The following is a 15199-nucleotide window of genomic DNA, read 5'->3' on the forward strand; positions in this document are numbered from 1 at the left end:
TCCAATGAATCGGCAGCCGACGGCCGCATCATATAGGCGTGCATGGTCTAGACAACCCTGATGTGATGTCATATCCGGCACCAAAAAGCACGATATAATAAACAGACCCTCCAGTATCTCACCTCAGTGTAAGGAGGTGGGGACTTAAACCCGACGTCACATCCCGTACAACAGGGCCCAGTATGATGGACAAGCTTCACACCACGTCCTGTGAGTGTGTGGAGGCAGGACATCCGGAACTCGACATCACATCCGACGTCAGGAGGCGGTGGATGGGAAAATTAGTAATCCATCACACACCGAATCCGCCCCCTACTAACGTCATCAGCGATTCACACTGCAGGACGGCCGTCGACACACACTACCTGCAGTTAGAACAAACGCGTGTCACCATCTTCTGGGCCAGGAGAAGGGCACACAAAATAATCAATAATTTATACAAAAAAGCATACAAATATATACATATAATTGGAACAATTCATTATTTAGAAGCAGTTACAATTTATTACATCAAAGATATTAAATGCATAAGTGCATGCTTCATCCATAAGGAGTTTTGATCCAAAAAAGGCCCAAAATATACTCGAGGAAAAAGTCCATAGATATCAAGAGGACCATATCGTAGTTGAATGCACGCATGCGTACTTCATCCTTAGAGTTATTAAACCCAGGTTCTAGAAATTCATGAGACACAAGATCCATAAATGTCAGGAAAGCCATATTGTGTGTGGAGACGCAGGTTAATGCTGTGATAAGATCCGCTATTGGAAAAAATTAAAAACACAAAAACACATAATTAATTAAAATAATATAAAAAGATCCCAAAAACGGATGAACTTTATTGAAAAAGAGGGAAGCAAAGCGCAAAAAATCATAGAAATGATGAAAAGCTCAATTTTTCATTAAGGCCCGAAGGGGTCATAGTGTTGTGCCTTATAATCCACTTGCATTCAAGCTGTGCCAACCTGCGCTTCAGATCTCCCCCTCTAATACCACTATGTAATCGATCAATGCCTCTTATCTTGAGGAGATCAGAATCACAGGCATGGCGCAGCTTGAAATGGTGTGGAATTGTCTTTAATGATGCAACAAGTACCACAGTTTGGGCTGCCTTAATATCCCTAACATGTTCCCTTACGTGAACACGCAATTCCCTAGATGTTAATCCAACATAAATTAATTTGCAGGGACATGTTGCGTAGTAGAGCACAAAATCGCTGCTGCACGAAATGTATTCTCTAATCTGAAAAATTCTAGTACCATCCAATGTACTAAAATCCTTAGCACGTACCACATTTCGGCACGCCAAACAAGACCCACAAGGGAAGCAGCCCTGACAAGGTTTTCCAGTGTTAAAAGGAAAAGAAGGCCTGGCTACATAGTGGCTCTTGACAATCATGTCCCCTAGATTGCTGCTTCTCCTTGCGGTCATTAATGGTCTAGCAGGGAGTGCTTCACCAAGAACCGGTTCGGTTTTTAATATCGGCCAGTGTTTATTAAGCATGCCCCTAATCACCTTCCACCTATTATTGTAGGTAGAAATAAAATGAATTTGATTAGAGTCACTCCTAGATCTTTGAGAGCCAGACAGAAGCTTGACGTCTTGGCCCGAAGGTAACCTTTTTTCACACAACGTTTACTGTATCCACGTGTATAGAATCTGTCCTGTAGGTCCAGTGCCTGCTTCTCAAAACAGTCTTCTGTTGAACAGAGGCGTCTGATCCGCAAGAACTGACCCGTTGGGACAGCCCTTACCGTGAAAGGCATGTGAGCAGATGTAGCATGTAGTAGGGCATTCACCGACGTCTCCTTCCAGAAAACGTCAGTTTGTACCCTCCCATCTTTGCCCTCAAGAACCTGGATATCTAAAAAGTCCATCCTTTGTTTGTGGAATTTGAACATCAATTTGATGTTATGATTATTAATGTTCAAATGACTCATAAAATTGCAGACGTCCTCACTAGACCCACGCCACGCCCATAGCGGTACCCCGCCCCTGAAGATAAAAACGATCTTTAAAGGTGAAAAAGTTATGAGTCAAAATGAACCTTAACAATTCCAAAATTAAAGATTGAAGAGTAATGTCCAGGTTACTTGTGCCAAGATAAAATTCGGCTGCCCTCAGGCCATCCTTGTGTGAAATACATGTATACAGAGATTTGATGTCAGCCGTGACCAACCACATGTCATGCTCCAAGATCAACCCATCAACTCTCCGGAAGACGTCCGTAGTGTCTCTGACGTAGGAGGGAAGCGTCTCCACCAAGGACGCAGATCCTGATCCTGACCAGAATAGGTGGAACTTAGAGTTCTCCTGATGAGAATCTGGACTTTGCCAGGTGGTTACTAGTATCTTGAAAAAATAAATTTCCCGCCTGCTGAGGCCTGTCAGACTGGTCTCAGCGGCGTTTCTGGAGCATGTCTTCACTAAATCTACCCGCGGTTTGGTGCCCCAGGCTTTTACATCAAGGAAGTCCTACCTGTGGGTCACCTTATTAGGTCCAGCACAGTAAGTCATTCACCCTGCAAATCTTCCAGCACAATTTTGTTTCACTTTTTTTTCAACTGGCTAGCAGATGACGGTCTCTCCTCATTAATGGCACATCCTTCTAGTGCTCGTCAGGGGTATAACTGCTTCTTATTGCAAAGGAATAGAATATTGTAGCATCCATATAGTACTAGACAAGTCTGCAGTGATCATCTCTGCAAATGGTATTCTTATTGTTGTGTTTCTATTTATGTAGACATTTTTTAAAAAAGATGCCTAGGTTAAACATGTAATTTTTAGTGATTTGCATTAATCACTTTAACAAACGCATGTGAAAAGGGAGTATATAAAGTTAAAATAGTATGGCTACTTGTAAAAAAAATATATAGTTGCCTAACTTTGACTACCGCTGTTACTTTCAACTTATTATGCCAATTTTTTACATGGAAATCCTCATTATTGACATTTTACTCACATTTACATGTTCATTAGTTTTATGTTGGAGAAATCCTTAAAATATCTCCTTGCTCATTGTCATTGTGACTTAGTCTGGTACCAGTGAAATATAAGGAGGTGAGAGAACTGGAAATGAAAATGGTTCCTTTATTTTAAGCTAACACAGAATGCCTTCCTGCACATTGTCAGCCAATAAAATGACTTCATACATCTGCTGGTAAAAGTCTGTCAAATACTGTATACTAATTTGTATAAGGAGAGCCATTACCTTGTATAAATATGCAGCTCTCGAGTACGCTTTATTTGTAATCTGAGTTGAATTTTAAGTGAAATACTTCAAGATCTGTTACTTGGATACTGTTTTTCCCACGTTTGTGCTTTTCCCCTGGATGGCAGTTAGTCAATGTTCTACAATGTATATAGATTAATTCTATACTCTGTTGTCATATAGACGGGCTGCATGTTATACATTAATTCTTAGACTTAAAGGAAATAGATCACAAAATAAAATAATGGAATTTGAATTTTTTGTTATCTTTGTGGTGTTTTTTTATTTTTTTTTAATTCTCAAAAATGTGAAAAATGTTTTTTTATTTTTCACATTCTCTAATGTTGAACACCAGAGGGAGCAGCTGCTCACCTTTGCCAACAAAAGCAGTAGTAATGCTATGTAGAATTACAACTACTGCAAAGATGAGCTGCAACTGCACCCACTAGAGTAAAAAAAATTCCCCAACCCCTCTTTTTGGGTGTTGGCAGAACATTACACTAGAGCAGGTTCCTTTTAATCCTGTGATCAAGAGTCACCAACAGATCATGTTTTCAGTATTTCTTTAGTATTGCACTTGTTATTCAATACACCTGTACAATATTAAGGACATTGTGAAAACATGATGTGTTGGTGATTCTTGAGGCCTGAAATTGGGGAGCACAGCAGTGGAGCAACATTTTTTCGGTGTCTTCATTGTGATTTAAGTGTTGGATTTTCCTTGTGGTGCTGCTCACAAACGGCAGCACCGTAAGCTGTGTTATAGGGCTTCAGTGGTGAGCACATTCCACACTTTGAAAGAACAGACAGGAGCCACAACGGCAAGCACATCAAAGTTCACTGCCACGACCCCTTGCACGTTCAGAGCGCTGGATGTGCTCACCCTTGCAGCCCACAGATAGTATATGTAAGTGCCAGAAGAATTCGCACATTCAGAATTTTGAAAATATAGCCAGATGCCGCAGTAACAAGAGAAAATGGAACAGCACAATCCAAAATCTTCAGGTGCACAGGCCTCCCAAGCATTTATCCCAAAAGCCAAAATTCACATATGAAAAAACTGAAGGTAGAACTCCTTTTCAAAGAGTAAAAAATGTGGTTTTATTTCAGACCCACATGGTTGGCGACGTTTCAGCTCATGCAGAGCCTTTATCAGAGCACTGGATGTGCTCACCGTTGCAGCCCTCAGACAGTATATGTAAGTGCCAAAAGATTTCGCACATTAAGAATTTTGAAAATATAGCCAGATGCCGCAGTAGTGAGCGTAGATGTTCTCCCTGCCATAACCCCTGCCTGTACTAACAGAGCATTACGCTTATGTGGCGCCCCTGAGGGTTGTCGCCACAGAGGTACTGCACCTCCTCCTGAGGTGTAGTATCCCACTCTCCAAGTATGATGGAACACCTGACCAGACTCCACAACCTGCATCCCACACAAACACAGTAGTGTAGCAGAGCAACCTTTGTGGCTCCCTGCTTGGAACATGAAGAGTGCTGGGAGGTGGGTGGAGCTTAGATTGCACATGAGAGCAGGAGAATGTTAGGAATGAGTCAGTCTGTGAGAGAAGATCCCCAGAGAGGGATGGAGTGAAGGAGGTGCTGCAGCAGACTTCAGTGACCTGGAGCTGCTGGCATGGGAAAGAGCAATAGAAAACCTGATTCTTCTGAAGGAAGATAGTTTAGTACGGAACGTAAGGAGAAGAGAACTAAGGACTAGGGTCAGAGCAGAACCCTTCCTGAAGTTTGAAGCGCATAGCTGGGGTCTGGTCCCCGAGGCTGTTGGTGAAACTAATGTTCCAGCAGCAGACATCAGAGGAATAGGAGCTGTGACTAGAGTTGAGTGACTTTAGTCGGATCGGGTTTCATGAAACAAAATTCGTTTCAGATGAAACTGGTCCGACTAGGGCAAAAAAAGTTGCCCCAATGCAAGTCAATGGGAAATAAAAGTCGGCATTGAGCGGATGACATTCATCCGATGAAACTCCGACTTTTTTTGCCCTAGTCGGACCAGTTTCATCTGAAACTAATTTTGTTTCATGAAACCCGATCCGACTAAAGTCGCTCAACTCTAGCTGTGACCACTCTATTCCCACAAAAGACTCGAAGACACAGTGGCAACCTATGTGTGAGCCGGGACATGACGGATGGGGTCCCCGAAGCAGGCTACAGTCACTTGTCATGCGAGTAGAGTTCCAAGGAACATCTGAGAGGAGGAACTTGGGTTTAACACACAACTACAAGTACTTCAGTATAAGCGCTAGAAAGGAGACGTTCAGAACAGGTACACGAAAGGGAGAGCTGGAAAGGTAAATTCCATCTGCCTGGGAGTTGGCTGAGCCCCTGATCTGGAGACCACAGCATTGAAGCGGGCACCTGTCTGTGCCAAGAACATGAGTAAAAGAACTGGAACTGCATTCATCTGTCTCATTGCCTTCTTCCTGCGCCATCCCACTTAGCACTGCTACATCTCTGTGCCTAACACTGCACCATCTACTTCTCACTATCTCCTCATTTGCCAACCTCATCTACTCTGCCCTGGGACTACAGCCCTACCTGTGGAGGGCTACAACATCATTGCTGCATCACACCATCTGTCCCAGAGAAGCAACCCTGCAGCGCTGGTCAAACTGATCAGAAACCACAAGTGGCATCACGAATCCTCTCAATGACTTTATCTCCATCACTCCATCCCTTTTACATTGACCGCCTGAGGCTACGGACCGGGTCATTACCACTGTGACATCGCCCATGGAAATCAACGGGCCCGGCACCGAGTACCCCACGGCCTCTGGGGTGAGTCACTTACTCTTCCAATTACAGGTCCTGGGTGCCGGTTGAATGGATCTCAAGGCATTGCACTGGTCTTCAGAAACATTGTGCTCAGATCCCACCCCAACTGTGCATGCCAAAGAGAGTGCACAGTGCACATCTTATATGGACACTATATAGGAGATGGGGCCGGAAACCAACCCTAATCTTCTATGCCCATTGTATACCTGATTTACAGTCTCTAAGGCCTCTTTCACACATCAGGTTTTCGCCGTCAGGCGCGATCCGGCGCTTTTGACAGAAACCGGATCCGGCGAAATGCAATGCCGGATCCGGTTTCCCCCCCATTGACTTGCATTTGCGCCGGATCGCACCGTATGGCCATGCGTTTCATCCAGTTTTCGCCGGATCCGGCAATGTGTCGCGATCCGGCGTCTGGAAAAAACGGCTACTGTAACGTTTTTTGTCTCCGGCGAAAAAGCCGGACACGCCGGATCCGGCACGTCCGGCTTTTTCACACAATGAAAGCCTATGAGCGCCGCAATGCGCCTGATCCGGCGAAAGCCGGATCCGGTGGCCGGATCCGGTTTTTTTGGTCTGAGCATGCTCAGTAGCTCTGCCCACAAGACATATATAAAAGCAAGACAGTGGGACCCACAGCCACACCCAACATGCCACCCAAGAAAGCAACCAAGTGAAGCAGGAGAAGGCAGGAGACCACTGCAGCACCATCAGCACCACCACCACCCCAAATGGAGCAGCAAATGGAACATGCTGAGGAGGGGAGGCCAGCAGCAGATGAGAGACGGTAATTATCAAATCCCCCATTCCTCCAAACTAGGGCTATTGAATATCAAGATATTCATTGGCCCTTTGTTTCTCTTTATTCAACAGCCGCCCAATAGATGCAGCAGCAGCAGCAGCAATGGCAGCAGCTGGAACACCACCCACAGGCATGGAATGTGGCCACCAGGAAGACAGCACATCATCTTCTGGGAGCCCTCCCTCGCATCGTCAGCGTTTGACGGTAAGTTTTTATTTCCAAAATCCATCATCTCTGTAATATATGTCTATTCATTGCCTTTTATTTCAAAACAGGATTCACAAGATGAAGAGGAGCTCCCAGAAGAAGAAGGAAGGGGTGGACAGACACCTGGAGTGGGCTCACAATTGGTAAGTTTTTTGCATCAAACGCAGAAACACAACATCACACTACACACAACACATAGAAAACAATGTTCTGCAGACCACACACACAAACAAATGCCTACATCCAAAGACATAACATTTTTTGTTTTCTTCTCTAGTCTTCCCAATCTGGTGCTCGGCCAAGAGGTCCTCGCAGTGCCTCCCAGGGTCGTCGGCGACAGCAACGCGGCGGTCACAAGCGTGTAAGTATAAATATTTTTGCTTTGTTTTTTTGCACTTTTTATTTCATTTCTTTTGTGGAGGCTAATTATGTTATTTTTGTCTTTTTCTTTAACAGCCTTCACAGCGTGCTCCCGACTCTGACGGTGAGGATGGAGGACTCGATGTGGACCACCTCATCGATCTCGTCAGAGAAAGGGAACCGCTCTGGAATATGGCTGACCGCCACCATGCTGACCTTATCGTTACCCGACGACTCTGGGAGGAAATCTGTTCGCTCCTTGTGGGCCGCTGGGAGGACCTCGATGTTCGGGCCCAGATTAAAGAGCGTAAGCATATACAGTACCGGTTGCTTGATGTAAACCAGTGTTTCCCGAACTCCAGTCCTCGTGGTCCCCACGGATCATGTGTTCAGGATTTCTATTTACTATGGAAATCCTGAAAACATGACCCCTGGGGACCATGAGGACTGGAGTTTGGGAAACACTGATGTTGTATGCTAACCACTTTGTCCTTTCTCGTTTCAGGGAACAGAATTGTGAATCGGTGGCGGTCTGTGAGGGATCGTTTCAAGAAGGAGTTCAATAAAGAGATGCGGGCCCCGAGTGGATCTGGAGGACGCAGGAGCAAGTACAAGTACGCAGAAGCCCTGTCGTTCCTCCGGGAAACAATGGTCACTAGAAGGTAAATAATACACACCACATGTGAAAAAAAATGTTAGATGTAAATTTTTTTTTTCAGCCAGGGCCATACCATGTCAGTATTTTAATTGGTTTTTTTTCTCTTTATTCCACAGCACGGTGAGCAGCACTCGGGAGCCTGCACGATTGGACCCTTCTGAGGCGATCCCTGAGGAGACCGGCACCGAGGGACACTTCGACCGCCCCGGTACATCTGCACCTTCCCAGCCTTCCCACGCATTCGACCCATCTGTCCCATCCACCAGCACAGGAGCATCGTGGCCGCCTACATTACATGAAGCTGCTGGTGAGGAGATCGCTTTCCCTTTACCCCACCCTTCTGCCCCTGCCACCTCTAGTACACCTGCGGGTACTGGGCGGCAGCGGCAGAGGGGTCAGGAAAAGACTTATGCGCCAGAGTTCTTGCATCTGAATGCATCTTTCCAGAACTGTCTAAAAGTCTTGTCCGAGCAAATCTCCGCAGGCTATCAGCAGATCAACTCCAGCATTCTGGAGGTGAAGACACTTCTGCAAACCATGCATTCAGAAGCAAGATCTTCGCCAAACCACACCTTTTTCAGGTCTGTTGTGGAGCGCATGGAAACGCTCTCTCCTGCCCAGCAGATGCATGTAATGCATTCATGCCACGCTGCTCTCCAGCAAGTTACCTCCCAACCTCCTCCTCCCACCACAGTAGTTCCTCCACCTGCACCCCCTCCAGCCACTTTCCATCCTCCCCCTCCTATTACATCTACACCCCCTCCAGCCACTTTCCATCCTCCCCCTCCTATTACATCTACACCCCCTCCAGCCACTTTCCATCCTCCCCCTCCTATTACATACCATCCACCTCCCCAGCACCATCCACCTCCCCAGCACCAGCAACCTCCCCAGCACCAGCAACCTCCCCAGTACCAGCAACCTCCCCAGTACCTGCAAACTCCCCAGTACCAGCAACCTCCCCAGTACCAGACATCTCCCCACTTCCAGCAACCTGCCCCGTACCAGACATCTCCCCACTTCCAGCAACCTGCCCCGTACCAGACATCTCCCCACTTCCAGCAACCTGCCCCGTACCAAACACCTTCCCCATACAACTTGCCATCAACATCATCTGCTCCTACAGTCCCTGCCCAACCCTCCACTCCATCACCCACCACCTCTTCTGCTTCCCACATGTCCACCCATTCTGTAGTTTTTTCCACACCTTCACCTCTAACTGTTCCTTCCCCACCACGATCCCAGTCCTCTCTCCACACTCCCAGTGTCGAAGTGTCCCGCAGCCCCTACAGCAGTATTTCCACCACACACTACACAGATTTATAATGTGTCTATTTAAATAAAAATGACCAGTTTTATGGTTTCAGTTTTATAGTTTCAAAGCTTTATTAAACAAGTTTATTAAAATTTTAAAAAAGTTTACTAAAAAAAACATTTTTCAATAAAAGTTAAATTATTTTACACTGGTTGTCTGTCATTTCTTTCTGCGGCGAAAAAGGTTAAATACAGGGTATTTAAAAGGTGAAATGGTATTCAAAACTAGGTATATAACTGTGGGTAAATTTTAGCTTTTTGCCACAGTTGTGTTCCTGGTTGTGTTTGAAGCAAAGTATTTCACCTAAAAAGTTGTGTTTATTGTTGGTGATTTCCTAACAATGTACACAACTTTTGTTAAAAGGTGAAATACTTTGCATAAAACACAACCAGGTACACACCTGTGGCCTAAAGCTAAAAATAGAGACCATGACAAGATAGCCAACTTTGGTTGGCAAAGGTATATACTGTTGGTACAGAAGGTACACAAGTTTGGTTGGGCACAAATCTTTCACACTCTGTCATCCTGCCAGTGTACTCTGCCTTGAGGTGACATAAAGTATAGTGCAAAATTGTCCCTCATTACTGAAACCGTCACAGAACTTCTAGTGGTAATGTCATGGTAATCTTGCAAGGTGGTTTCTTCAGAGGTGTCCTCAATGGAAATGGGTTCCTTGCAGATAACAAAATTGTGGAGTACCACGCACGCTTTGATCACCTCGTCCACAGTTTCTGTCTTGAGGTTGATCGCAGTCAATAGGACCCGCCATTTGGCTGTCAGAATACCAAAGGTACATTCAACCATTCTTCTTGCTCTTGTGAGGCGGTAATTAAAAATGCGTTTTGGTCTTGTCAATCCTCTGCTAGAGTACGGTTTCAAAAGGTGTTCTGACAGCTGGAAGGCTTCATCCCCTACACAGACAAATGGCATAGGTGGACCAGATGTTTGCGGCAGCGGTCTAGGTGGTGGGAACTGGAAGGTGTTTCCATACAGTTTACGCCCCATGGCAGACAGTTTGAAAACTTGAAAGTCATTGGAGCGGCCATAGGCCCCAATATCAACCGCAATAAATTTGTATTCCGCGTCAGCGATGGCCATGAGGACAATTGAAAAATATTTCTTGTAATTGAAATATTCCGATCCCGATCCAGCTGGCTTTACAATGCGGATATGTTTCCCGTCCACAGCGCCCAAGCAGTTTGGAAACTGACATATCTGTTGAAACTTGTCAGCAATTTCAATCCACCTCTCTGTTGTCGGCTCTGGTAAAAACTCTTCAGCTAAGGAGTCCCACAGTGCACGGCATGTGTACTTCACAATTCCAGATATGGTGGAAATCCCGAGTCTGTACTGGAAATGCAGTGACGAAAGGGATTCTCCAGTTGCAAGAAATCTGTGGGGAATTAAAAAACAATAAATTAGTTTTAAATCACAGCATTACATACCAAAACTGACCTATAACACTTGGAGATACAAACTACCACCAACAAGATTGCAGTGAAAGTGTGCTCTGATGCGAGCATATCCAATAAATGTGGCTTACTTTAAAGTCACCATCAGACGCTCTGCGGGTGAAACAGAGAAGCGGCAATAGGTGTCCGCTTTTCTTATGAGGTGTGCAATGCGCTCCACCAAGTAATCAAAATTCTCCATTTTCATCCTAACATATCCAAAAAATTTATCCGGGTTTCGTCGAAGGTCCATGCAGAGTGTAGAATAGACCCCACGCGTCATTCTCTTGGCTGTGATGGGGTGGATCCACAAACGTCGTCTACGATGCCTGATGCGCTGCTGTCTCGCTCTCTCCTTCTCCAGAACAATCACCCTCAAACGATTCACCTCCGCTATAAAATCCGCCAAATTCTTCAAAATATTTCCAATCACAACATCCATCTTCGCCAGTAACTTGCTCTTCTCTCCAACCTGCACTTTCTCCTCTACAACCTGTCAAAGAAGGGCTGTAGGAACATGCTATATATAGTTTTCCAGTAGCCAATCCCGTTCGGAAGGCCACAAGGGTCAATTTTAAAAACCGGATCCGGCGTAATCCGTCGAAAAACGGATAGAAAAACGGATGAACCGGATGAGACGGATCCGGTTTTGTCTGTCAAGAAAAAGACGGATCCGGCAGAAAACCGGATCCGTCACATCCGGTTTTACGAAACATTTGCCGGATCCGGCGTTCCGGCACGACGCCGGATCGCGCCTGACGCCGAAAACCTGATGTGTGAAAGTAGCCTAAGTGTTGTGCACTGACACAGACAAGAAATAATAGAAAAAACAATTTTGTTTGTTATTCAAAATATATTAAATCAACGTACATTTTTAGTAATTACAAAAAAAAATTGCAAGGCCATTTAAAAAGGTTGCCTGTGCAAAAAGAAAACTTCCCCAAGAGCATGGAGCTTTAAAAAAATAATAAACTAAGTGATGCTCAACTACCAGGACTAACCTGGAAGTAGCACATGGTGCTTATTGGCCTGCGTTGACACAGGAAGAGGCGATATCACAATTTCTCAAGGAGCTGGACCATTGCAATCTTTGATTAACTACAGTAATCAAGTGACTTTAGCAGCACATAATCGGAAAAATATCATGTAACTTAAAAGTACGAAAATGGTAAAATGGTTTGCTGCAGCGTAACACAAGACATAGTAGCCTGCTACTAGAGGAAAGATGACATTGCCTCTTCCTGAGTTAGTGCAGACCACAGAATGGCCTGCTTTGGATCCAGGTAGGTGCTGGTAGGCTCACGTACTAGCACCTACCTGGATCCAAAGCAGGACATTCTGTGGTCTGCACAAACTCAGGAAGAGACAATGTTATCATTCCTCTAGTAGCAGGCTACTATGTCTTGTGTCACTTGGTTATTTTTTACAGATCCAAGCCCCTGGAAAACTTTTATTTTGACCAGACAACCCCTTTTTGTTCATGGGTAAAAATAATAAGGGAACAGACAGTAGATGCTATGCGCCTAGCAGCTATAGGGTTCCACTTCCAGTTAGAAGTGAAATTCTTCTAGTAATCACAAATGAATATCTGGCAGAAGTAGATAGTGGAAGGGGAAGTGTAGAATTGAATGCAAACTGCTGGGATATAAAAGAAAAGTTGGAAATGATACAGGGAGCAGAGTAGACATGTCCTGAAGTTATTTCTTAACAATATGTCAACTTGGAATGTGACAATTTTCCAGGTTTTCTTATGGACCGTATTATTGCTTGTTATGCTTTTGAACAAGTTATTACTTACACGAAGGAAAATTCAGAGCGTTAAATAACTTTGATAGGGCATCAGACATTGAATTTAAAGCAGAATTCCATTTTTGGGCATCATTTGACATGTTATTGATAATGTTTGGAGTAGTCTATGACCAGTTGCAAAACCATGTAACTGCAGGTTTGGTAATAATGAACTCACACCTTCTTGGGATGGATCATAGTTTTATCAACACATTAGTTATTCACAAAAGTCTGTCATCTGAATGGCACTTTATATAAGGCATGTATATTAAATATCCATTAAAATCAGAAATATCTCTAAAGGTGTTGCACCCCTGCTCTGAAAGATGAGTCAGAGAATTTTATTTTTGTTTTGTACAGTAAGATATCACAATGAATGTATTTTAGCTGGAAAAATCATTTTGCAATATAGACTGTCTTTTGCCTCGTAGTTCTTCACAAGCCATATGTCTTGCTGATGATCCCAAGCCGGGGAAGGAATATAAATATCCTGATAAACTTCCTGGGGAATTGTATGATGCGAACACACAGTGCAAGTGGCAGTTTGGAGAGAAAGCCAAGCTCTGTATGCTGGACTTCAAGAAGGTAAGGGAACCGTATGCATACATCCATACCTGAAAACACAGGTTTGGAGAGGTTTTCCTATGTATTAGTCTACAGCTACCCAATAGCCAAAATCACAGCAAATGGTCATGAATGTGGTTGCATTGAAATTCAGCAGACATGTTGGCTTGCAAGTGGAGACACAACCACTTTCACAGTCATTAGTTGAAGATAATGTTGTGTAGCCTAAATTGCAGTGTAGACCCGGGTCTAATTTTGATTTTCAATAAATGTGCCAAAGTTTATGATAAATTGGGGTATGTTTTGCAAAGTCTGTGCCAGTACAATCTTGGACTAAACAGAATTTATTTATTTTTTAAAATTTTACATCACATCTTCATTGGCTTACAGTTTTACATGTAACTCCCTTGTTGCAAAGTTGCACTGCTTCTTTGCGGCAGGCATAAACAGTGCTCCCAGTTCTCAAGGACCACCATCTTCTCATGTTTTCAGGATTTCCTTAGTATTACACAGGTGATAATTCCATCCTTTGCACAGGTGATCATTTCATCATTTCCTTAGAAATCTTGAAAACATGATCTCTTGGGAGGCAGACAAAAAAGGAAACCACTTGGAACTACCGTCTTCCTTTCATTAATGCACGATGATATAAACTGGCATAGTCCCCACACCTATTGGTGCTCTGTCATTATACAGAAAGTCATTGAAATTCCCAAGTAGTAGGAGTGAAAATGACTCGCATCACGACTAGTCACTCGGGACTCACCACATCATGGAAACCTCTGCTTTGTTATTTCATAGCAAGCAATAAAAATAAGGTGGGGAGAGTACAGGCAAACAACCTGTATGTTGTTGTTTGTACTGTAGGTGTATGTTTGTATATCCACCACATAGCGTATTGTGCACCTGTACCTTTTATTTTATACTAAGAGTGTGAAAATACTTTTTATTCATAAATAATTAGGAGTGATAATAGGAACTGCACAAAAGATTATAAGAAAGGATATTCATAAATTATGTCTTAAGAAATACATGTAGAAGAATGTCCGAAGAGAGGACAAGTCCTTGTTGATTGTCAGCTAAAACTTGTCACTAGAGTTGAGCAACTTTAGTCGGATCGGGTTTCATGAAACAAAATTAGTTTCAGATGAAACTGGTCCGACTAGGGCAAAAAAAGTCGGATTTTCGTCCGAAACCCGACCCCAATGCAAGTCAATGGGAAGTAAAATTCGGCATTGGACGGATGACATTCATCCACTCAATGCCGACTTTTATTCCCCATTGACTTGCATTGGGGTCGGTTTCGGACGAAAATCCGACTTTTTTTGCCCTAGTCGGACCAGTTTCATCTGAAACTAATTTTGTTTCATGAAACCCGATCCGACTAAAGTCGCTCAACTCTACTTGTAACTGATCATTACATTTTCTCATCACTAAATCCTGTGCCATTAATTGAATATGTTACACTCCACAATTCATTCTTTGCATACCGTATGTACACTGTGATTACATGTTAGTTCTACGACTTTAAATAAATCAGTTTATTGTAAAAAAAATATTTATATCTTACCAAACTAATTTGGTCTCACTTGTTATATTTATTAATACTTGGTCACATAATCTCATTTTCTCTCTTTTGAATCTAGGACATATGTAAAGCACTTTGGTGTCATAGGATAGGAAAAAAATGTGAGACTAAATTTATGCCAGCAGCAGAAGGCACAACATGTGGGCGTGATATGGTAAGAAGATAGTAGGCTTGTGAAGTCTTTGAACTGTAAGTAATGGAATAAATGACTTAGAATATTCTGTCAGCAGTGTGAAACAACTGTTGGGAAGTGACTTGTTTTCTCTGCGCTTGAATCAAAAAATATATCAATTTTAATGCAGTTAACTAATGTGCTCGCCCTCTGAACTACTACACATCTATTACATTCTGTATGCTGTTACTATTTGTGCAATACTATAGATCTATAAAGGTTTTATTGCACTGAAGGTTTGCTCCCAGTGAGGCTAAGAGAAGAGGCAAAAAGGCAGATAATGGCTCATTCAG

General features: G+C 43.6%; 1 protein-coding gene across 1 annotated transcript in view; it reads left to right on the plus strand.

Annotated features, from left to right (window-relative positions):
• ADAMTS16 (ADAM metallopeptidase with thrombospondin type 1 motif 16) overlaps nt 1–15199 on the plus strand; it is a 491484-nt gene that overhangs the window by 295107 nt on the left and 181178 nt on the right. Inside the window, exons 10-11 of the mRNA XM_073587783.1 lie at nt 13014–13167; nt 14793–14888. Of these exons, the coding sequence (XP_073443884.1) occupies nt 13014–13167; nt 14793–14888 (250 nt within the window). The remainder of the gene's footprint in view (nt 1–13013; nt 13168–14792; nt 14889–15199) is intronic.

Source organism: Dendrobates tinctorius, unplaced genomic scaffold (assembly GCF_039654945.1).
Source record: "Dendrobates tinctorius isolate UK_male_01 unplaced genomic scaffold, ASM3965494v1 ptg000102l, whole genome shotgun sequence".
Classification (NCBI taxonomy): Eukaryota; Metazoa; Chordata; class Amphibia; order Anura; family Dendrobatidae; genus Dendrobates; species Dendrobates tinctorius.